Source organism: Corylus avellana, chromosome ca5 (genome assembly GCF_901000735.1).
Source record: "Corylus avellana chromosome ca5, CavTom2PMs-1.0".
Taxonomy (NCBI): domain Eukaryota; kingdom Viridiplantae; phylum Streptophyta; class Magnoliopsida; order Fagales; family Betulaceae; genus Corylus; species Corylus avellana.
In genome coordinates, this window is record NC_081545.1 from 20,704,300 (window position 1) to 20,729,567 (window position 25,268).

The following is a 25,268-nucleotide window of genomic DNA, read 5'->3' on the forward strand; positions in this document are numbered from 1 at the left end:
GGTAGTAAGCTGAGATCTGGGGAGCCAAGGGTTATTTGCAAAATGGACTTAGAAAAGCTTATGATCATGTGAATTGGGGTTTCTTGATGTACTTGCTAAGGAGGTGTGGTTTTGGAGGGATATGGTGTTCTTGTATTCAACATTGCATTTCCTCGGTGTGGTTTTCGATTCAGGTAAATGGGTCTCCTAAAGATTTTTTTAGCAGTTCCAGGGGTTTACGACAAGGGGACCCCCTCTCTCCTTTGTTGTTTGTTTTTGTGATGGAGGTTTTGAGTAGGATGATTTCTGCGGCGGTTCATGGGGGGTTGTTAGAAGGCTTCAAGGTCGGCAACACTACTGTCTCTCATCTTTTATTTGCCGATGACACCTTGATTTTTTGCAATGCTAGTCCCGCCCAGTTACGCTATTTGTGGAGTTTGTTTTTGTTGTTTGAAGCTGCCTCCGGTTTGAAGGTTAATTTGGCTAAGTCGATGCTAATTCCTGTGGGGAATGTGGAGCAAGTGGAATCGTTGGCCGGTATTTTAGGGTGTGGGGCAGCTACTTTACCAGTGAAGTACCTTGGTCTCCCGTTGGGAGGCTCTTATTAGATCAAGCATATTTGGGATGGAGTTATCGAGAAGATAGAACATCAGTTGGCCAGTTGGTAAATGTTGTATTTGTCAAAGGGGGGTAGGGTCACCCTAATCAAGAGCACTCTCGCTAACTTGCCCACTTATTACTTGTCTTTATTCCCTATTTTGGTGAGTGTTGCTAAGCGCATTGAGAAACTACATCACAATTTCTTATGGGGTGGAATAGGTGAAAAGTTCAAGTATCACTTGGTGAAGTGGTCGAAGGTTTGCACTCCGATCAAGGAGGGAGGGTTGGGTATTAGGAATTTATTGGTGTTCAATCGCGCTCTTTTAGGGAAATGGTTGTGGTGATATGGGTCGGAGAGAGATGCTTGGTGGAGAGTTGTGGTAGATTCGAAGTTTGGAAGTTTATGGGGAGGGTGGTGCGCTATTGAGCCTGGAGGAGCGTTTGGGGTGGGGTTATGGAAGAATATTAGAAAATGGTGGGTAACTTTCAAAGGCTTTATGAGATTTGTAATGGGGGATGGGACTAGGGTTAGCTTTTGGCATGATTGGTGGTGTGGAGATACAGCTCTCAAGATAGCTTTCCTAATTCTTTTTAGTATTGCTTGTGCGAAGGATGCCTCAGTTGCGGATAATTTGGAGGTGCTAGGTGGTTCCAATCAGTGGAATGTGAGTTTTTCTAAAGAGGCTCATGATTGGGAGGTGGATGCCTTTGCCTCTTTCTTCTAGGTGTTGCATGCAACTAGAGTGAGACGAGGGTTTGAAGATAGATTATGGTGGAATTCCTCCAAAAGAGGCATTTTCAAGGTCAAGTCACTCTTTATCTCCTTGGCGTGTTCGGAAGGGAGGAGGTTTCCCTGGAAGAGTATGTGGCGGACACAGGTTCCTCCAAGGGCAGTTTTCTTTGCGTGGTCGGCGGCTTTGGGCAAAATTCTAACCCTAGATAACTTAAGGAAGCGACATGTGATTGTGGTGAACAGATGTTGTATGTGCAAGAAGAGTGAGGAAACGGTGGATCATCTTCTTCTTCATTGTGAGGTAGCGTCTGCTTTGTGGAGTGCCTTTTTTGGTCGTTTTGGGTTATCGTGGGTGATGCTTGGACGGGTTTTCAAGTTGCTAGCCTGATGGTGGTCTTCAGGAAGGGCGGTGAGTGCTGCGGTCTGGAAGATGGTGCCTACTTTTTTTTTTTGGCGTTTATGGAGAGCGAAATAATAAGTGCTTTGAAGACTTGGAGAGGTCCTCCAAGGACATTTTATCCTCTTGTTTACATACTTTATATCTTTGGACTGTAGCGTATGTTTTTTTGGTGTCGATTAGCTATGATGATTTGCTTGTACGTTTTTCCCCTTCTAGTTAGGTGATCCTCTTTGTATACTTTCAGTGTACTTTGGGGCGTCTTACGCTTTTAATAAGACTGATGGTTACTTAAAAAAAAAAGTTATTCTTTACCCAAGCTGCTTTGTATCTAGCAATACTGAACAGGGATGGGAAGACATGCTTCAAAGAATGTTCCCCACACCAAATAGCATACCAGAAACAGACTTTTGAACCCACCCCCACCTCAAACCGAATACCTTTGGCAAAAAAGTTCTAATCTTGACGGATATGCTTCCATAAACCCACACCATGAGAACCCAAAACCTCCTTCGTACACTACCCACCATCCTGATCTTCATATTTGGCTTTAATAATCTTGTACCAAATAGCCTCATTCTCATTTGCATATCTCCAAAGCCATTTTCCCAAGAGAGCTTGGTTAAACTTATGCATCTTCCAAATGCCAAGACCACCGGCATGCAAAGGATGGCAGACTTGATTCCAACTTACAAAATGCAACTTAGGCTCATCTCTCATTCCTCCCCACAAGAAATCTCTTTGGACTTTCTCAAGTCTTTTTGCTATACTCATAGGAATAGGAAACAAAGACAAAAAGTAAGTCGAAAGATTAGACAACGTACTCTTGATGAGAGTTAATCGGCCTCCCTTAGAAAGATACATTCTCTTCCAACCAGCCATTTGATGCTCCGACTGTTCAGTCACATCATTCCACATAACCGTATCCTTATACGACGCCCCAAGAGGCAGACCCAAATACTTCATAGGCAAAGCAGCAACACTACACCCAAGGATATTAGCTAAAGCCCCAATGTTCTCCACCTCACCAATAGCCACAATTACTGACTTACCAAGATTAACTCTCAAACCCGAAACAGCTTCTAAACATAAGAGTATAAGGCGCACATAACGGATTTGCTCGGGAGAAGCTTTGCAAAAAATCAGAGTATCATCGGCGAATAAAGAGTAAGACATAGTTATTCATAGTTATTCAAACAAGTTTTCAGATGTGGTCACAATAGAAAGCTCTTTTCAGTTTTCATTTTCAAAACACATAATACAAAAGACTTTTTAGAAGAAAATTAAAAAAAAAAAAAAAAAAAAACTTTTGGAAAACCTCCCCTGAAGATCTAAGATTTTTTTTTTTTTTTTTTTTTTTAAAAGCTTGAAAACACCTTTGAAATTGTTTAATCTTTCATGTATAGTAACAAGTGGAGGCTGACCTTTACTTAGGGAAAAAAAAGGTGGAGGCTTGTGGAGGCCGCCCCTTCACTGGAGGTGGGGTAGGTGGGTCTCCCCTCCCCACCTTTCTCCTTTGACAAAGGGGCACCCCCTAAGCCACCCTTCTATCAGAGGAGTGGGTCCACCCCTTGTGGCAATGGGTGACTATGAGAGAGGGTGGCCGCTTGTGTCAGTAGGGGTGGCCACAAGCGCACACCCTTGTTAGTGGGGGTGGTTGCAAGTAACCCCTCTGTTAGAGGGTGAGTCCACACCCTCTGCCAGTGGGGGCCACCCCTTTCTCTCTGATTTTTGTTTTTTTTGTTAATTTCTTTTGGAAAGGAGTATAATTGTAATTTTTCAATGAAATCATTTGTGTGGGATTTGTCAAAAAAAGAAAAAAAAAGAAAAAAAAAACAGAATCTATATGAAAGTGGATGGGGACAAACTCAAGGAGTTAAATGATAAAATTAGAAACTCATGGAGTGATTGGATAAAGCCTCAAAATTCCGGGTGTGATTCAACAATTTTCCGTATTTCTTTGCTTTCTTTGGATTTTGGAAAAATTGTTTTCAATATTTCATTCAACACTTTTCAGTTTGGGGAAACTACAAATGTTCTCCAATCGTTCAATTTGTTTAATGTACCCTATCAATCTACCACGCTTGGTTGCAAAGTCCCACTTTTGTTAAGATTTTGTTAAACCCTAACGGAGGGGTAGAATGGATATTTCATGCGACCCAACACAACAAAAATACCTTGTATAAGATAAAAAATGTAGGAAAAGGCAAAAGTTTTAGAAAAAACGAAAAAAGCAAAAAAAAAAAAAACTAAATTAAGGGTATAATTATATATAGAAAACTCGTGAACCACTACCAGGCCGTAGGTTGTGCGAGACCCACTGCTTGGCTGTTGGTCACCTCAAAGCGAGTTTTTGTATAAACTAAATTAAGGGTATAATTGTATATTTATAAATTTCATGGGGGCATAATGGATATTTTACATCACGTGTAGGTCATGAGATGCGCCTATCGTCTGACTTAACAAAATTTCCTCACGAAGGGAGGGGGGGAGCAATGCAAATTGAGTGGTAGATTGGTAGGGTATATTAAACCAATTGAAGGAATTGGGGGACATTGCAAATAGGGTGGTAGATTGAGGGGCGGTAAGTGTAGTTTCCTTTTTAGTTTTTTTCTTTGAGAAACACTTTCCAAACATAGTTATCCAAATAAGTTTTCAAATATGGACCCCACATGACACTTCTTATATTTCATTTTTGAAGACACTTTTAGAAAACTTATCCAAATGCACTTTAATATTCTTTTACTATAATAAGATTGAGTTAGTTTTTGGGATACTTTTCTGTTTCTCTTGCTGCATGTTGTAGCATATCTGACTTTATGAAGGTCCTCACATGGAAATTTGTTCTGAAGAGACATTTTAAGTTATTATCTTGGTTATTTTGCTCTAATATCTCTATACTTATCCCTAGTAATTTTGCTCACAGGTTCTCATGAATTTGGGCGCTGATGTACTGAAGGAAGTAATTGAGAATGCTGAATTATACCCTATACGTGGATTGTTCAACTTTAGAAACTACTTCGATGAAATTGATGCATACTATCACCGAACTCATGGATGTGAGTTTGGTATCCCAACTGGGTGGAGGTCTTTGAACGAGTTATATAATGTAAGTAGAAACCTGCATTATAAAATATATAAAGTATATGTGCATTTTGTGGCTATAACACTATGCGATTATGGTGGCCAAACCCAAAAAGAAAATCATTGAAGCTTGTAACATGGACGCACTAAAAGGCAGCTGTCCTGTGGTATAGAGTTTTGAAGAAAAAGGCCTTTAGTTCCACAAATGTTCTCTCACAATCCTCAAAACTACGATCATTTATCACTCTCCAAATACACCACATTAAGTAAGAAATGATTATCTTCCACACTGCTATCCTTGAGAAGAGCAACACTGCCCTCCCCAACAATCGAAGAGATCCACCACCTGCCTAGGCATTACCCACTTTAACTCATAAAGGCCGAAGATATATCTCCACAAGGCATAAGCAATCTCACAATGGAGTTTGGGGTGATCTACAGATTCCCCATTCTTGCACATGCAACACCCGTTTACCATTATGAGATGCTGTTTCCTTTAAGTTATTCTCTAAAGCTGCCGGCTAAACAAAGAACATGATTCTCGAGGGAAACTTATTATGCCAAATACTCCTTCAAGGGAAGGGGTCACTGTCATGGGGAACAAGGATATTATAGAATGATCTGGCATCAAATAACCCTCTCTTGGAAGGGGCTTAACACAATTTGTCCTCACTACCTCATCTCAATCTGAAGGAATACAATAAATTGGAAAACATGGTGAAGACATCTACCTCCCAATCTGGCACCACTACAATTAAATTAATGTTCCACTGATGAGATGCAATAGAAAGCCGTACATGATCCACCACATAAGCGTCTTTGAAGCGAGCTAAACTAAATAATTTTGGAAATGCTACCTTAAGGGCCTGCTTCCAACATCACACATCATGCAAAGCTAATCTTGGAACCATCCCCTACCTCAAATCTAGTGTATCTATAGAATTCCCCCCAACCCTTCCTGATGAATTTCAAAAGACCAACCCCATGCGACCCATTAACCTCACTAGAACACCACCCACCCATTTTTTAAGATTTCTTTGATGATCAGTTATATGAGTTGATTAGAACAGACTGGCCATTTGGAATCTGGAAAGTGTGTGATTGCTTATCTTTTTATGTCCATAAAGGAAGTACTTCCCTTTATATTTTTTATATAGATCAGTGCAAATAACTAGCCTGAGTGGATGTGTGGTATTGTTGATGAGTAGCGGTGGGGATGCATTCTACTCTTGTTCTAAATTTGAATATTTTAAACAGGTTGTGCCAGGAGAGTTGACTATAGTAACTGGGGTTCCTAATTCAGGCAAGAGTGAGTGGATTGATGCTCTCTTGTGCAATCTTAATGAAAGTACTGGTTGGAAATTTGCTCTTTGCTCTATGGAGAACAAGGTAAGGTAGTTTATGGTCAAATTTGACTTCATATTTATTTGCTATATGGGATCTTCTGATCTTGGTTTATGTTTCTATTATGTGTGGGAACTTTTTACTGTGGGGTCTTGTACTCGATGCTTGTAGAGAGTGTCACTTGGACAATCAGAAGAATTGTTTGAAAGCATTGTATATGTTGTTGAATTTATCATATTAAATCTTTGACAAACTCTTCACTGTATTATTCCGTATTTTAGCTGTATGGCGCCTTTGATAACTCTTATTCAAGGAATTTCTCTCAAGACAACATATACAAGTACTTTTATGTCACCCAATTACCTGAACTTGGTTGAGATGCTGGTTGATGAATAATTTTTTTGATTGATCCTACCATTGGCACAAACATTGTCTGTGATAAATTGCTTTCCTTCTCTCCCCCTTCCCTGGGGGCTACCACTCTTTTGTGGTGTGTTCATAATGATTTATTATTGTCCTTGAACTTAAAAGCTATCTGTTTTGCTATTCCTTCTTTTTAAGATTGTATTAAATGTGCATGAATCATGTAAACTTAATAAGTACTGATCTTACTATCTATATCTATATCTTGTTGACAGTCTTTCTGCTACTCCTTTTACCTGTGACATGGTTATGCCAAAAACTCTGGGAGTAGTATAGGAGTATCCTTCTTAGAAAGAAATATATTGTACCTTTTTGTGTGTGTGTGTGTGTGTGTGTTTGTGGTCATACTCTTACTCTTTACTTGAAATTTGTTAATTCTGACTTTTTTCTTAGGGTTCCCAATTGGGTAAAGTATTCTAAGGCATATATTAAATATTCTTTTAAACTTTTGATACTTGTCCTGCTGCTCTTTGGTACTCTTTTGTATACTTGTTCATCTCAATCCCTCTCCATTTGGCCATCTTTAGGTTCGGGATCATGCAAGGAAACTTTTGGAGAAACACATAAAGAAGCCTTTCTTTAATGCAAGGTGAGTTTGATTTAATATCATTAATTATTGCTTAAAAAGATGGGGTTTCTAAAATTAGTTGTTTTATTAGTACCAGTAAGGTTACCATTGGAAATGCACAGATTGCCTGGCAACCTACAACAACCTTCCCAAACAAGAGAAAGAAAAAAAAAAAAAAAAAGAACTCTTGTTCACCTCTTGCAATCTGTCTAGGTTGCTTAGGATGCACTTTAAGAGCACTAGCAACAACTTTTCTTAGATTTTCCTTAAATTTAGGGAACCAAACTAGTTTTTGCTTCCCTATTCAAATAGACTTCTCAATAGCTTCCCATATCCTTTTCCTATACTATTTAAATATTCTTTTAAATAACTGATAGGGGAGAGAGAGGAAAAAGAAAGCTATTTAAATATTCTTTCAAATAAATGCTAGGGGAAAGAGAGGAAAGAAAGGAAAGAGAAAGCCTTTTTTTTTTTTTTTTGAATAAAATAATGGTAAGAGAAGCAAAAGTGCTACCCTTCCCTTGGGTTTCCCTTAGTTTAGGGAACACCAAGGGAGTTTGTTGCAGGGAGCTTTCTGGGAGTTTTCCTTACATTTAGGGAAGGGAATGAAATTTATGGTGAAGGCACAATGATACATGATGGTTGATGCTTCTTTGTTCTTTAGACTCAGGTACTTTTATAGTAATAATGACTTAACTGGCTTCTATTTTACATCTTCTGTCTCTTGACAATAGATATTTTGTCTACTGTGAATAGTAATTGTCTATATAGTGCGGCTGTATGGAAGATGGTACCTTTGTGCTTTTTGTGGTGTCTTGGAGGGAAATGAATGATAGATGTTTTAAGGACTGTGGGAGGACTTTGGAGGAGATGAAATCTTTTTTCTTCAACACTTTGTATCTTTGGACAGCCACTTATGTATCTCCTTTAGTACTTGGTCATCATAATTTTCTTATTTTGTTTGCCCCTAATTCCTAGGTGGCTTCTCTTGTATATTTCCTATGTATAAGGGCGCCTTACACTTTTGATTTTATTTCGACTAGTGGTATGAAGGATAAGAGAGGTCATGAATTTGGAGCGCTCAAATAATTATGATGCTAGAGGTATGAGTTCTAGTCGTGGTAAAAGGAAGGCGAGGGGTCATTCAGGAGTTGTATGAAGTCAAGGATTCTCTCTTGGAATGTGAGAAGGTTGAAATAGAGGGATAAACGTTTGAGGGTGAGTAATTTGCTCAGAGATTGGAAGGTGGATATTGTGTGCCTTCAAGAAACCAAGCTTCAGGGTGTGTCACACAACATTCTACGCAGTTTATGGGGGCGTAGTCATGTGGATTGGTGTTATTTGGATTCTAGTGGGGCTTCAGGGAGCATCTTGACCATGTGGGATAATAGGGTGGTGGAGAAGGCAGAAGAGTGTGCAAGGGTTTACACCATGTCTTTTACCTTCAAGAATGTTGTGGATCTATCTGTTTGGGCTTTTACAGGTGTGTATGGCCTGAACTCTGATAGGGATAGAAGGCTTCTTTGGGATGAGTTGGCTAGCATGCTCAGTTGGTGGAACATGCCATGGTGTATATGGGGTGAATTTAGTGTAACCCATTTTCCTAGTGAAAGATCGGGTGGAGCTCGTATGGATTCTACTATGATGGAGTTTGATTTTGTTTATGATCCGGTACTGATAGACCTTCCTCTTGTTGGGGGTTTTTCACTTGGTCGATTTCTCATGACCCTGCCTTTTGGTCTAGGATTGATCGATTTCTTGTTTCCCCAGATTGGGAAGCCTAGTTTCTAGGGGTTTTGCAGAATAGGCTACCACACCTTTTTTTGGATCATTTCCCAATTCTTCTTGAGTGTGGTGACATTTCAAGTGGGAGATGGCCGTTCAAATTCAAAAACATGTGGCTTAAAGCGGAAGGGTTTGTGGATCTGGTGAAACAATGGTGGGATTTTTACGTGTTCCAAGCTATGGCAAGTTTTGTTCTTGCACGCAAGCTCAAGTCTTTGAAGTTGGATTTGAAGAAATGGAATGAGGAGGTGTTTGGCAATGTAGGTAGGAATAAGAGGATTCTTCTTGAAGATCTTCGGGTTTTTGATGTGTATGAAGAAAGGCCTTGGATGAGGAGGAGTTATTGAAGAAGGTAGAGGTGTACTTTTATGGAGGAAATGAGTTGGATGCAAAAATCTTGGGTATTGTGGTTAAAGGTGATAAATGCACTAAATTCTTTCACTCCATAGCTCCCGGGGGTTGAGACAAGGGATGCATTGAGTAGGATGATTTCTGTTGCGGTTAATGGGGGGGCTATTAGAAGGCTTTTAAGTCGGCAATACTACTTTCTCTCATCCTCTATTTGCCTATGATACCCTGATTTGTTTGCAATGCTCATCCCGCCCAGTTGTGTTTTTGTGGAGTTTGTTCCTGCTATTTGAAGCTGCCTCCGGTTTGAAGGTTCATTTGGACAAGTCAGATTTAATTCCGGTGGGGAATGTGGATCAAGTGGGAATTTTAGCCGGTATCTCAGGGTGCGGGGTTTCCACTTTGCCAGTGAAGTATCTAGGTCTTCCGTTGGGGACTTCCTATAAGGCTAAGCATATCTGGGATGACGTTATCAAGAAGTTAGAACATCGGTTGGTCAGGTGAAAAATGTTGTATCTGTCAAAGGGTGGTAGGGTCACCCTTATCAAGAGTACCCTCTCTAATTTGCCCACGTACTATTTGTCTCTCTTTCCTATCTCGGTGAGTGTTGCTAAGTGCATAGAGAAGTTACAATGCAATTTTTTATGAAGTGGGATAGGTGAAGAGTTCAAATACCACTTGGTGAATTGGTCGAAGGTTTGCACTTCGATTATTGAGGGAGGGTTGGGTATCGGAGATTTGATGGTGTTCAATTGCGCTTTTTTAGGTAAATGGATGTGGTGCTATGGGATTGAGAGAGATGCTTGGTGGAGAGTTGCGGTAGACTCGAAGTTTGGCAACGTTTGGGGTGGGTGGTGTGTTCTTATGCCTAGAGGAGCCTTTGGGGTGGGGTTGTGGAAGTATATCAGGAAAGGGAGGGAGACACTCAAAAGTGTTTACTAGACACAAGATGGGGGATGGGACTAGGATTAACTTTTGGCATGACATGTGGTGTGGAGATACAGTTCTTAAGGTAGCATTTCCAGTTTTATTTGGCATTGCTCGTGTGAAGGATGCCTCAGTTGCGGCTAATTTGTAGTTTTTGGGTGGATCCAAACTGTGGAATGTGAGTTTTTCTAGAGAGGCGCATGACTAGGAGGTGGAGGTCTTTGCTTCCTTTCTCTAGTTGTTGAAGATAAATTGTGGTGGGTTTCCTCCAAAAGAGACATTTTCAAGGTCAAGTCCTTTTACTCCTTGGATTGTACTGAAGGTAGTCGCATTCCCAGGAAGAGTGTGTAGCGGACGCAGGCTACTTCGAGGGTAGTATTTTTTTGCATTGTCGGCGGCTCTGGCAAGATCCTAACCTTGGATAAATTTCAGGAAGCAGCATATTATTTTGATGAACAGATGCTGCACATGTAAGAGGAATGGGGAGATGGTGGACCATCTTCTTCTTCATTGTGAGGTAGCTTCTGCTTTGTGGAGTGCCATCTTTAGTCATGTTGGGATGTCTTGGGTAATGCTTAGATGGGTTTTCGACTTGTTTGCCTATTGGTGGTCTTCTGGAAGGCGGAGGAGTTATGCGGTCTGGAAGGTGGTGCGTACTCACCTCTTTTAGTGTTTATGGAGGAAAAGGAACAATAGGTGCTTTGAGTACCTAGAGAGGTCGTTGGAGGACATTTTATCCTCTTTCTTTCATACGTTGTATCTTTGGACTACAACATTTGTGTCCCCTTTGTCAATTAGTTATGATGATTTTCTTATTTGCTTTTGCCTTTCTAGTTAGGTTATTCCTTCTGTATACTCCATGTGTGCTTAGGGGCGCCTTACGCTTTTAATAAAACTAGTTATTACTTATCAAAAAAAATATAACTGACAATGAAAATTAGTCTTTATATGGAATTCTCCTACCATCAAAACCTGCAAGTGTTAGTCATCTATGAACCAACTTATTGTCATTCATAGTTCATTTATGTGTTGAATATTTAAGTTACATTTTATAACTCATATGAGTGTCATTAACTTTGTATTGCATCCTTGGCTAAACTGTAGTTATGGTGGATCTGCTGAACGTATGACTGTTGAGGACTTAGAGAACGGGAAGCAATGGTTGAGTGATACATTTTATCTCATAAGGTAACTAGAAATTTGAAGACCATTGTCCAGGCAAGAGGGGAATGTAACCTGTTCGTATATGTTATTATGAGTTATTATGCAGTGGGAGACTGCAACCGAACCTCTTTTGGTCATGGCTGGTTTGTATCAATATTTCTGTTGTGCTTGCCCTGGTTTTTGCATTTATAGATTAGCAAAACTAGTCTTTCTAAAGAGCCATTATCAGTTTGTCACTACAGTTTTGATTTCAAGATGATCAGTTTTCTCAGAAGATGATTTTGCATGGGGCAGTTATGCTAGAAACTGTGGTATATAACTACTACTCCAGAGGAAGAAGATCCTTTTCTATGCATACTGAAGTGCCATTCTATAATCTTATTGATATACAAAGCATTGAATATAATAATGGCAATCAGGATCAACAATTAAAAAAATAGTTTACTGGAAAAGTCCTTGAACAAAAACTTTGATGCTTTTGTGTGCTGAGGTATGATCATATTATTGCCTTTTAGGTTAAGACTGATGTCATTTTATTGCCTATGAAAATGACTTTCATGTTGGTTATGTTTGTGGCTGTGCTATAGGTGTGAGGATGATTCCCTTCCAAATATTAAATGGGTTCTTGATCTTGCAAGAGCAGCAGTTCTGAGGCATGGTGTGCGTGGACTTGTAATTGATCCTTACAATGAGATTGATCATCAGCGTTCTGCAAACCAGTGAGTCTTTTCAATATCTATCATATTGAGCTAGCCTGATAGTGATTGTTGTGAAAGATGGCAAAAGGTTCAAACTATGGACCCCAAAAGTAGCTACTAATCATTAATAAGTGTTTTATCTATTTGGTTCAATTATATGGATTCAATTCATGTTTTGGCGTTGGCCATACATTTAGATTGTAAGTTGTTCATATTTGAGAGGCCTTTAGTTAGGCTGTATGCTTTTAACTAAGATCTGTTTTTTAGGTTTTTGTCACATCAAACTGTATATTTCCTGGGATACTTTCAAAGCAAGTGGACCATACAGATGATGTAGTTTGTGACTGTATAATTGAGGAAAATATGGGCGGTGAATATGACTTTGTTTGAGCTTTTACAAATTCATCTTGTGCTATCAGCTCTTGGGATAGATCTTTCAAGCAAATAATGGGGCGGAAGTTTGCAAACTTAATTTATGCCTTCTTGCCCTTCTCCTCATCCTTGTGAAACCTTCGACTAGATTCTAATGCTAATGGTGAATTCGTATATGAGACTTTGGCATGACCACATCAGCTCTACTTAATTTGTCAGTTGTTAATTGGTGTTCTGGTGGTTTTCCACAAATTCATTATTTTCCACTATTCTTCTTCCCTGTAATATTTTGCCTACAAACTCTTTGTAATGCCAAAAGTGCCTAAGCGAGCATTTACATTATAATGAGATGATGTATAGTCATATTTCTGGTATCTAATTTTCTGGCAACCATATTTTCTGCTTGAATCACACCCAAAAAAGCGTAATAGAGGGCAGTGTCATAGATGCCCCATGTAGGTCTGTATCATATTAATATGTGAAATTTGAGGTTTGTGAAGAGTAATGAGTTGTTATCATCTGTGGAATTCTGTACTTTATGACTGCTCGAAATTAGGGCTGACAATGGACCGAGCTGTTCTTAACTAGCTTGGTTTTAGCTCAAGAATGTATTTGTTCTGCCTTGTTTCTTTAATTAATGAGCCAAACTGAAGTCCTCTTTTAAGCTTATTTCATATGAGCAGGCACAAGCTTGACCTGTGTGGGCTCGTTAACATACAATCTTGTGGCATAAGCATAATATTTTCTTGCTTTCTTGGCTTTTACATTAGCAGTTTGATTTGAAACTTTTATGTGGTATATGTCATAACATACATAAAAAATGGCAAAGAATTAACTTGTGTAATTTCTTGTGCCGGATGCACAACTTCCCATTATGTCTTGTCGTCTTTACTCCTTTCTGCTTATCTTTTTTGTCTTTGAACTACAGCCTTTAGATATATGACAAATCTTGTATAATAGATGACTACACAACCTCCATTATAAAGTAGAGGTTGAACAGGTCTTGAGCCATCCAAGCAGCAATCAAGTCGATGCTTAAAAAAAGATATTTTGGCTTGACAGCTTTGAGTCTTTATAGCCATTGAGCTGACCTTAACAGCTCCACAATCAGCTCGGCTCATTCGCACGCTATTTCAAATCAAGTTATGGCTTTCATCCGTCAAGATGGAATGGAGCCTTGAATTTCTTTGGCTTTAGCATTATTTATGAGTTAAACATGACTTGGATTTTTAGCTTCACAATGGAAGAAACTTAGTGATCAGGCCCTTTTGAAGATACCTCTGTTAAAGTAATGATTAAATGATTAAATTTACTTCTTTTTATCAGCTTAAGATTTTGGGACAAGTAGTGATTTAACATACCTTCAAATTGCTTGTGGGTCTTGCTCTGCCCAGAAGTAGGATGCTTGAAAGTTTTGTTTCAAGTTCTCATCTGTAATTTTTGCTTTGGCAACCAGTGTGATAACTAACAGAATGGTTTTTTAGAGACTTCGGAACTTTGGGTGTTTTCTTTCTACCCTTGCTGCTGTTCTTGATGGCAGTTGTTGCATTGGTTTCCTGGTTCTTAATGTATATGCACTGACTGTATAGTGTTACGAGTGAACCTCAAATCTGTAGTGATATCTCTTCTCACACTGACTATTCTGCTCTGGACAGTCATGTTGTGCTGCATTCCATTGAAAATCTATTTATTTGACAGGACCGAGACAGAGTATGTGAGTCAGATGCTTACCAAAATCAAACGCTTTGCTCAACATCACTCTTGCCATGTTTGGTTTGTAGCACATCCAAGACAGGTTGGCCTCCATCATCTCTGGTATGCTCCAGAGTATCTCTTTCTTTTCTAATTTCTCCCCTTGTTTTACAGTTGCACCAGTGGGTTGGGGGTCCTCCTAGTATGTATGATATTAGCGGAAGTGCACACTTTATAAACAAATGTGACAATGGGATTGTGATTCATCGTAATCGGGATCCAGAGGCTGGGCCTCTCGATAGAGTACAAGTGAGTATTATATTTGTTATTGTTGTTATTGCACATTGGAGTCTATTTCGTGAACTTTTTAATTGTACTTGCAGGTTTGTGTTCGGAAGGTTCGGAATAAGGTTGCTGGAACCGTAGGAGATGCCTTCTTGAGCTATAATAGGTATGATTTTAATCTTTGCTATTGCAATCTCTTACTGACTAAAGTTTTCTGGCAAATCATTGAATATATTGTCAGGATTTACTTTTTATCAATTGGATTTGGCCTAGGTGTTGTAAAAAAAAAAAAATTACAACGCATGTGCTGTAGTTTTTTAACTGTTCATATTTAATTTCTCTTTATCATTTTTAGGGTTTCTTTCTTCTTTGCCCTAGCGGTGGCGCGATAGGCGTTGCACGCTAGGGTCCGACGAGATTTCCGTGGAATGCATCTTCTCTTTTGAAGCTAAAACCTTCTGCCTTTTGGCAAAGGATGGGTGTCCTAACGTTTGTTTGGAGGGAAAGAAGAAAAGGCTTCGTTGGGTATATTTTCGCGAGCAACCTATGTTCGTCGTGGTTGGTGAATACGGTGGAGGCAGCGATTCAATCTTAGACGAAGGAAGAAATCGCCAAATCTTATCGTGAGGGAGAGAAGGTTACAATGGTCCATGGGGGAGGTAATAAGGCTGGTAGGTTTTTGGAGGTGCCGGTTTTCGGTGAGGGTGGTCGCAAGGGAGTCATTTGGCTTTTGGTGGGTCGTTATGGGAGGGGTTGGCGGCGATTGCGGGAGAGCTTCGGCAACTGTTGGCGGGTTAGATTAAGAAGACTAGGTTGGTAGATCTTGGGGTTCCATCTACGGCGGGGAGTCTATTGGATGCTCCTTCGGATGTAAATTCTGGGAGATCGTTCGTGGATGTCCTTCGATCTGCCTATGGCGTCGAAGCAAAAGTTGCTGGAGTGAAGGTTATTTCTTCTAGCTTTCTCGATCTGTTTCTGGTGCCGTCTTGTTTTAAGATGGGTTCTGATGGTGAGCTGCGATTTGCCGTGGATTGCTCTGCATTGGAGATTACGCCTTGGTCTCAGGCGGCGGCAAAGCAGTGTGAAGAAGAGGAAGGGTAATTTTGGTATTATTGGGTTAATGAGGAATCTAGGGCAAGTTCTTTCTAAATTGGATCGGGTCTTGGCTGGATTAGCCCCGAAGCCCAATTGTAGAAGGAAAAGGCTTGGTTCTTTGGGCCTCGCAAAAACTGCCTTTGGTCGAGAATCCGGGTCTGTCCTTGAGGCTAGTTCGGGTCAATTGTCGGATCCGGTTTTGGATCGGGTTTCGAATTTGGGTTCGAATATGGATTTGGTTACGGGTTTGAATCTGGGTTCAGAACCGGGTTTGGGCTTCTCCTCAAAATCATCTCTTTTGGTGCTTGATTCAGTTCTTGCGCCGACTTCGGTGTTTCCTCTAGTGCTTCCTTTGGCCTTTGTAGCAGATGTGGAGACGCCAGCTAGGTTTCCTTTAGGTCTGCAGGCTGTTGTGTTATTGGTACCTTCTCAGGTCCGGCAGTTTTCGGTGGGTATTCCCGATTCGCTGGTGGGGGATTATGCCTCCCCGACGAGTCCTCTATGCAGGGAAAGGGATGGTTCCCTTTCTGAGGTGGCGGATTCTTCTCAGGCTACGGTCGAAGCTCATGATAAGACTGCTCGGATCCCTTCTCCGGTGAAAGGTTTGATCAGATGGGGTTTTTTTGGTCCGAGAGTTGCTTCTCCTTCTCGGTCTGTGGTGAAGGACGGCAAGGTTTCTCCGGTTAAGGCTGATGAGAACCCTGCTCCGGCGCATGTGTTGATCCGTTGGGGGTTTATAGGGTCAAGTTCTGCCTCTCCCTCTATGCCGATGGTCTGCTCTACTCTCTCGAATACTTCCCATTCCTATGGGGCGGTTGAGCTGGGAAGGAGTCTTAGCCAATCTTTTTCTCGCATGACAGAGGGTGGTACTCCCATTTATTTCTCTGTCTCCAAGTCTCAATTGGGGTATTCCCGAAGGGTGAAGGAAAAGGTTGCTAAGCAGTTGTAGAAGAACAAGGAGCTGCTTGCCGAGGTTGTGGCGGAAACTGCGGAGAAGGGGGTGGAGAACTATTCGGAGGTGGTACAAGAGGCGGTGAAATTTGCCTCCATTATGGGATTGTCTTGTGGTGAAGGAGGTGACGAGAAAAGTCTTTTGAATCTTTTTACGAATATTAAAGAGGAGTGGGAGCCCTATACCCCAAAGGTAAAAAAGAAGAGGGAACTCAAGAATTTAGAATGTTCCATCAATTATGAGGCTAGAGGGAGACTTTCTCCGAAGAGGTGCTAGCGCTGGCGGGGTTGTGTTGGGACCAAAAATGCATTTTCCTTTCCTCCCGAGGTGCATTAGGGGCTTTGGGTTTTTAGGGCAGGGTTTGGGCTAGTTTGCGTTTTAGTCTTTGGGTCTTTCTTTTTGGTTTTACCAATTGGTTGTGGCTACTTGTTGGGTTTTTTGGGTTGTGTCTTTTTCGGTTTTGTATTTGGGTTTTTAAGTTGGGCTACCTATGTATACTTTTTTGTGTACCTAGGGGCACATTACGCTTTTTTTGATGTATACAATATTACTTATCAAAAAAAATTTCTCTTTATCTTTCTCATAAAAACTAAGAATTAAATCTGAACCGTTGATAAATTACAACACATGCTGTAGATTTTTTACAGCACCTAAGTGTGTAGCATGCTGCCTGGCCTTGGAACTCTCAACTATTTTCCCATGGAACAAGAGGATTAGTGAAGAGAGTAACTAACTGCAAAGGATAGTGGAATATTTCTCAAGGAAATATTCTGGGTGAAAAGTACACTCTAATTGTAAAATAATTTAGCTAGTTCTTTCTTATGGTATCTGCTCTCTGAAATCATATAGTAAACGATCTTATGATTTTGAATTGTAAAGAAAAAGAAGAGAGACAGAGAGAGACAAACAAACTCCTTGCATGTTATAATGCATAATCCTAGTTGCCACTCTGAGGACACATTCTTCATATCAAACATTTGATGGTTCTTGTTATATCATGCCCCCAATTCTCTCTTTCCTTCTGTTATGTATATTATATGGTAAAAATAATAATGGTGGCAACTTTGATGTTACTTGTGTAGGGTAACTGGTGAATTCATGGATCTTGGTCTACCATCTGGCAACGAGAAGAAATGATATGATTACTAAGAAAATGTATGATCGACCGAAATATAAGCCCTCAACTCGAGGCGGGTTTTCTATTGCCAGAGTTCCGCCAACTCAAATGGCGGGGTGGCTGCGTTCACTTGGTGCATGCATAACTATGGTGGTGAGAGATGAAAATCAGAGGTATTTCAGCATTGACAGTTGATCAGATTATGGTTAACTTGCTATTCCGGAGGGTAGGCTACAATTTTTGATGATTAGAGACTTCCTTTTGGAGATGAATCATATGATGATCTATTTTGTGTAAACTTGTATAATATGATATAGGTTGTGTAAACTTGTATAATCTTAATCTATTTTGTGTAAACTTGTATGGTATCAGCTTATGTTCAGCAACCTAATTTATTTCTTTTTTCTTATCAATTAGTCAATGTACTCTCAATGTGTGTGGATTGGTTGGATAAAACTGATCAATGAGCCACTGCCACTAGGAATGGTAGGTGTGTTAATTATAATTTAGTTGGTTATCATCACGTGGATAATGTTGTAGCCAATAAAATAAATGCACAGCACATGCTTGATTGAACTCTATAATAAAGGATCTAATCATACAGATTCCATACACGAATGAATGCAACTCCAACATTTCTGACCAATGTTAGTTGAAGGGGGAGTCTTACCTCTTTTTCGGTGTTTTGATTTCATGTAACTCTTTTCCTATTTGTTTAAAAAACAAAAAAAAAAAAAGGAGTAATGTCAGTTGAAGGAGTTATTCTAGAAGTTATTCTTATATCCCTCTTGTGTCACTCTAAGAATGAGGTAGCTTTTAAAATCACTATTTGATTAAAATTCAATAATAATAATTAATCACAAGGTCAATGGTAATTTTAAAAGTTATATCATTTTTAGAGTGGCACAAGAGTGACTTGTAGCATTGCTCCAGTTAGAGAGGGTTTTTCCCCTTACCTGTCAAAAGTCGGTTTATGGATTGATACTAAAACTCTTAATAGGTCTAAATAGCAAAAAAATGTTTAGTCAATTACTAGTCTAATAACATAGAGAGGTGTAATCTGTAATATTGAACTTATACACAAGTTATAACATTAAGGCTATGTTTGCTTGGGCGTTAACCTTTTTTCAAAAACTGTTTTTCCTAAATTTAGGTGTTTGAAGCAACCGAAAATCTTGGTTCAACTGAATACATTTTTAGTTGATCAAGGAAAATAGCGTTTGTTAGTGTAAAATGCTTGCCGTCTCTCTTGCCCTTCTGCCCTTCACCTCCCCGGACATTTTCCTAGCACAAATTCGAAGATTGTATCGTTGTTGCCATTGGAGTTCTAGCTAGCCTCTTTCTTGCAACTCTTCTAACATATAAAGTTAAAAGGTATTTTCATCATCTCTTGCATCTCCTTCTCTTCATGATATGATCTTTAGAACATGTAAAACACATTTTTGCTACAGTAATTCTCAAAATCTCTAGCTAATTACTGTATCACAATGCGTGAATATTTTGTTCATTCTCCTTGTTACTTTTTTGTTCTTTATTGTTTCTCTACTTTAATTCTTTGCATTTGCTTTTTTGGCTGCTACGTTTGCGTTTACGTTTTTGTAACTTTGTGGCATTAAAAGTGAACACGTTTATGTGACTTTTGTGACTTTGTGGCATTTATGTTTTTGTGACTTTCTAGCAATCTAGTTGGAAAAATACGACGGTTGAAAAATATGATCGTTAGAATAGACAAATGTTTGAAAATATGACTGTTAGCAAGATTATAATAATTAAAAAAAAAAAGAAAAATAATACTTATAGATAAATAGAAAAGAGAATAAAAATTTAGTTAGAGTGTAGATAGAAAAAAACAATAACTAAAGTAGAGAATTACACTTTTTGGTTCGGTAATTTACATAATGTCGTTGTAGATGCTCTTATTAGTGAAATGAATCATGCTTAAAACAATTTGGTAAAATCTTCAAGTCGAATATCTTCTGTTTTTGCTATGATATGAGCGAAATTAGCCCCTCATTAGTCAAAAGGACAGACAAGGAGAAGAATTAGGCAACATTGCAACATCAATCTTTAAGTTGATGGATTTGTCAAGACCCTATTTTCTTCCTAGAAAGTAACATTTTGTTTGGCTTTGAATAATCAGCAATCTAAAGGAGTAGTAAAGAATTTGGATGCTTATACAATCTATCCCATCAACTTGCTCTTTTTAAGTTGAATCCCATGTGGCTTATCTAAAACTAAAAATAGACTTCTGTGGCTTATGCAAAAAGTAATAAATGATTGAAAATAACTTTTCTAGGACCTTAGATAAATTAGAATTTTTTTTTTTGTGCCGTCCAATAGCAGTAGGTTGATAGGGCACATCAATGAACACTAAGACAATTCAAGATGGAAACAACGGACCACATCTACTATGAACCAAAAGAACGATAAATCTAAAACCCATATCAAGAGAACACCATCCATGGCCTCCGTTCCTCCGCCCCCACACATTCTTTTTAACTAGCATGCCCCACCCCCATCAACTTCCTCAACGGCCATGTCTTTGTGATCAAGTATAACCTAATGGAAGGCCTTGGATTTGCTTGCTTGTATACTACTTGAATTTTAGTCGTTGAGTAGACTATTTCTCTCATTTCTTTCCTTTGTAAACCTTCCCGTTTACATGCAACAAATACTTCTGTTATACTCTTCTTTACATTGTATTACTTTCATGCAAAGGCTAAAGATGATTAATCATGTTGTCTCACTTTTTTATAGCTAAATAGGAATTGAATCTGTCATAATTGGGCAACACCAAATTGAATAAAGATGATTCATCATGTTGTCAGATCACTTCTTTATAGCTAAATAGGAATTGAATCTGTCATAATTGGGCAACACCAAATTGAATAGAATTACATAATAATTTAAAGAGATGAAAGCATGAAAGAAAGACACATAATTAAAGCGGTTCAGTCGATGACGTATGTCCACACATCAAAGCTTTTTCTTCGCTACATGTTTTCTTTATTATTTGATGGTAACACATGACTCTTAACACTACACGTTTCTTTTACTTTTATATTATCAACAATAAATTTAATTTATACAAACCATCTTGTAACTCTTATTTTTATGGTGTTTTCGTTGTATTGATGCAAAATATGGTTTCTCAGTAGTAAAAAGCTTAGTGTTTTGCTTGACTCTGTTTCTGTATTTCTTGCTTCGATTAATGCATGGGATGATGTGTGTTTTTTGGACACGAGATAAATAAAAATATTAAACACCGATATTAAATGTTTTTATCTTGTATTATTCATTATTCACGTGCTTGTAATTGTAGGAACGGGCAAAACCAAGAAAAAGAGCCGTTACAAACAAATAATTTAAATAGTCAAAACCAAAATCGATGCATATTTTGTTAGCTGAAATTCTAGATGACAATATATATTCAAGTAATAACATTAAAATTGGTTATTCAAAGGTATAGCCTATCACTTCTGACTCTTGAAACATTATTCTAGAAAATCCCATCAAGGTTTTGATACTTTTAGAAATAAAACAATAATAATAATAATAATAATAATAATAGAAGAGGAAAAAAAGTATCTGGCTTAAGTGCTGTTATTAAAATAACAGTATGTATACTGTAGTTTAATCAATGGTCAAGATTAAATTTTTTTAAATCTCTCTTCATTTTTTCTCTCCTATTAAAAACTTCTAAAAAAAGTCAACTTTGAGATGAATTCGAACAAAAAAAGAAAGAACCTTTAGGAATACGCAAGAGTGAGGAATAACTGGCAGATGTGTTGCATAATTGAAGGGGCAAAAAGGCAAAAAGAATGTTATCTTGCAAGTTCCGTTGAAGATGATGTACAAACAAAAAAAGTGGGCCACGTGTAGGTAGGAATGGATCAGATTGCCGACGAGGACGGGCTCATAATGACGACTACGAAATCCATATATACATTAATAAATCTAAAAGTAAAGACTTCACAGGCGAGCCTTCACATGGGGGACTCAATATAAATACTCGAAAAAAAAAAAAAAAAAATCATTATTTATGTAACAATATATATATATATATATATATATATATTTAGTATTCTTTTAATTGTGATGTAACTTTTAAAATCACAAATAGATTAAAAGTCAATAATGATAATCTCAAATTCAACAATAATTTTAAAAGTCACATCACAATTAGAAGAACACTAGATAAATAGTAGAAGAATATCTACCATTTCCCATAAATAATATTTTAAATGAAAAAACAAAAATTAATAACTAAAACGCTAAGACGGATGTAAGTACTTTAAAAAAATAGATAGCTAAAATAGAAAAATCTCATCATTTAGCTAGACATTTGCTCAGTGGAACGTAAGTGCTCTGAGCTGAGCTATCAACAAATATTTATCTATATTAATAATAATAAATAAATAAAAAATCTTGTTTGGCCTTCTTTTGAAAGTAGGAAAGGTATATATATATATATATATAGCTAAAAAAAAAAAAAAAAAAGTAATTATTTAACTAAAATTTAGCTAAATATCTCCTGCGGTATAAAAAAAGTATTTAGCCTGCTTTCCTGCCAGCCGGTCTTGGTTGTTATGCTACGCCACGCGGTAGAGCCGCCCTAGGTCATAGGATCTTCTAAGAAACAACGACTCCACCGAACAGATTTCTTTATATATAAGTAAAACCTAGTCTCTCAATTGTTTTCTTCATCTTCTCTTTCTACATATATACACATATATCTTTCCTTGGTTTTTGAAGACCTTTCAAACATGAGTTCAACTGATCAACCTGCAGGTATTTACTCAATAATTGTTTAATATATATTCGGGAGATTTTTTTTTTTTTTTTTGGGTTTATCTTATAGGATCATGTTCTTCATTCAAGTAGTTTGTTTGATCTTGATAAGCTAGCTTGTTATGGGGATTATTATTGTTTTCTATATATGGGTTTATTTATTATTGAATTCTTTATTGAAATTTGTGAGCAGCATATCCTCCTACTTCTGCACAAGGTCCTTATGTAGTAGCTCCACCTCCGGCAGGCTATCCTACAAAAGATGGCTCCGACTACTCTCAGAATCCTCCCCCGGTGGAAACCAAGCCTAGGGGCGATGGCTTCTGGAAGGGATGGTAAGCTCTCTATTTCCTCTTATTTTTTTTCTTTTATTAATTCATTATTTGTTGATTTACTTAAAGTAGTGGCATTAATTGTGATTTAATTTGTGTATTTGTTTACTGCGCATGCAGTTGTGCTGCCTTGTGTTGCTGCTGTGCACTGGACGTATGCTTCTGAGAATCGATCGAATTGCAGAGAGTTTTTCATACAGAATTTGGATTGATTCTGTCTGATTGGCTTCACTTCATTTTCTTATTGTTTTGTTACTTTTACTCTGTTATTATCACCCCTGTTTTTCTTTCAGAGGTTTATTTCTTCTTCTTCCTCTTCTTATTATTATGTTGTTTATTATTATCGTTATGTAGATAATCAAATTGGTTTACTGCTTGGTTTGGATTGTACACAATACCTCTCTCTCTCTCTCTCAATTTTAATATCCAATTTGGTTTACGGCGCTTCTTGTCTCTCTAACACGTCTTCTTTTTGAAGCAATATTCAACATTTTCAACGGTAAAACCCAAGTACATAACTGTCAAAATCTTCCAAAAATAGGAAATAATGTTTTGGACACCGAATAAGTCAATTACAAAATCTAACACACGGATATACTTCCATTAATTATAACTACAAGAAAATTGGGTTTTAGCGGCCACAAAGACCATCCCTAAAGTCCAAAAAATGTATGTTGATTCTCCGTCAAAAATGCACATTAACAACGACAAAAACTATCATTTGTATTAACAATAATAATCTTTAGCAACAACAATGTCGTCGCTAATAATATTGTTGTCCTCGCAGAAAAAATAGGCACACAAAAACACACTCAATATCATGACAAAAGCACTCTCACAAGAAAGATGGAGAAATTTTAACGGATGTTCATGTGTTGATGACCCAATGAGAAGTTGAGGCACAACAAATTGTATCTTATTTTGCTCAGCATAGAAAAACACCCTAGCTCCAAAGACTAAAGTCTCAAATGAGGCACTAATATACAATATATTTCATATATGTTCTTGATTCGAAGTGAATGAATGCTAATGCCAATGCCGAAGATCTTATTATTGTTCAGATTCAAGAAGCTTACAAAGCTACAATTCAAATTACAAGATTTTGTGGCCAAGTACAAGGAAAGTGCCGACAAAAAGCAACGTTTTTTGAAGAATTATTTAAGCAATAAACTATGATCTTTTGGAAGTTTCCCGTTAGGGTGAAAATCCTATGGAGGACAAAGAAAAAATAAGCCAAAGAATATTGTTAGAGAAATTTAACGTACAATGGTTTCTGACAACCGCTCTATTTGTATATGGTGTTTTACTATTCACTTTTATTAACCTTCATGGAAATTATTATCTTCTATGGGAATATTCTGATGTGGGGGTGACCACACTTATTATGGTGTGATCATCCATATATCATCATCTTCCACTTGATCACACTATATCACTTGATAATAAACTTTAGTTGAGCGTCTTTACATAGGTACTAATAATTTTGCCCCATGCGAACTTTCATTTGTAAAACCTACGGTCATGACATGGCTTCAATTTGCACACACTTTTGTCTTCTTATCTAACTGCACCTTGCGCCATATGCTCTCTTATCGATAGTATATTAGGGTTGACTTTATTTTGCTATGTATCAAACGAATAGCATCAATTCTTTGTGGTTGGGAATATAGTTCACACCCATTAATCCATAATTGACGACTTAAGCTGTACAGAAAGCTATGTGTCAACCTGCACCAAACTTTTGATCAAGTGCTTCCTCTAAACCACGCCTCAACATGTGTCACTTATTCATAAAATAAAATAATTAAATATCAATATCTAAAAGCTAAATTGCATATTTTTTAAGCTATAAAATTCTCAAAATATATGAATATAAGGCTACATAGGTAAACCCTAACCTAACCACTTTAATTAAACTGGTCAAACCCCTCAATTCTAACCCTTTAATTTTATATTTCACGTCAAGTTCGTGTGTCATGTAAAAAAATGTCGCCCACTATCTCGCACGTCGGGTTCGCCTTGTATTAACACTACAAGAAAGTTGTTCATTAGGGGCGACTTTCAAAGTCGCCCCTAATAGTTCCGTAATAGCGTCCACCTACTAGTGGACGCTAATAATGGGTCGAAAATTGGACTATTAGCGTCCACTTTACAGTGGACGCTAATAAGTCGACCCTAATATACGCGCGGGAATTATCCGAGGGGCGGGAAAAATTTAAGCGGCGAAAAAAAAACTTTTAGGGTCGATAATAGTCGACCCTAATAATTAACAAATAGCGTCCACTTAAGTGGACGCTATAAGCTGAAAAAAAAAAATAAAAAAAATAAAAATCACATAAAAGCTCAATAGGGTCGACTTTCATCGTCGACCCTAAAGAGTCAGTAGTAAATCAAAAAATAAAATAAAAAATTAAAATAGATGACCAATAGCGTCCACTCTAAGTGGACGCTGAAGATACATCATTAGGGTCGACTTTTATAGTCGACCCTAATGCTTATGTATTAGGGTCCACAAAAGTCGCCCCTAAAGAGTCGGTAGTAAATTAAAAAAAAAAATTAAAAATTAAAATAGATGACCAATA

General features: G+C 38.0%; 1 protein-coding gene across 2 annotated transcripts in view; it reads left to right on the forward strand.

Moving 5' to 3' along the window:
- The window catches only part of LOC132182329 (twinkle homolog protein, chloroplastic/mitochondrial-like), a 32,744-nt gene extending 14,774 nt beyond the window's left edge, over positions 1–17,970 (forward strand). For both annotated transcript variants that reach the window (XM_059595540.1, XM_059595541.1), the window contains 9 exons: positions 4,636–4,818; positions 6,051–6,182; positions 7,088–7,149; positions 11,293–11,376; positions 11,940–12,071; positions 14,121–14,217; positions 14,289–14,423; positions 14,498–14,565; positions 17,529–17,970. In XM_059595540.1, the coding sequence (XP_059451523.1) occupies positions 4,636–4,818; positions 6,051–6,182; positions 7,088–7,149; positions 11,293–11,376; positions 11,940–12,071; positions 14,121–14,217; positions 14,289–14,423; positions 14,498–14,565; positions 17,529–17,583 (948 nt within the window). In that variant the 3' untranslated portion in view covers positions 17,584–17,970. The remainder of the gene's footprint in view (positions 1–4,635; positions 4,819–6,050; positions 6,183–7,087; positions 7,150–11,292; positions 11,377–11,939; positions 12,072–14,120; positions 14,218–14,288; positions 14,424–14,497; positions 14,566–17,528) is intronic.
- The last annotated feature ends 7,298 nt before the right edge of the window (positions 17,971–25,268 follow it).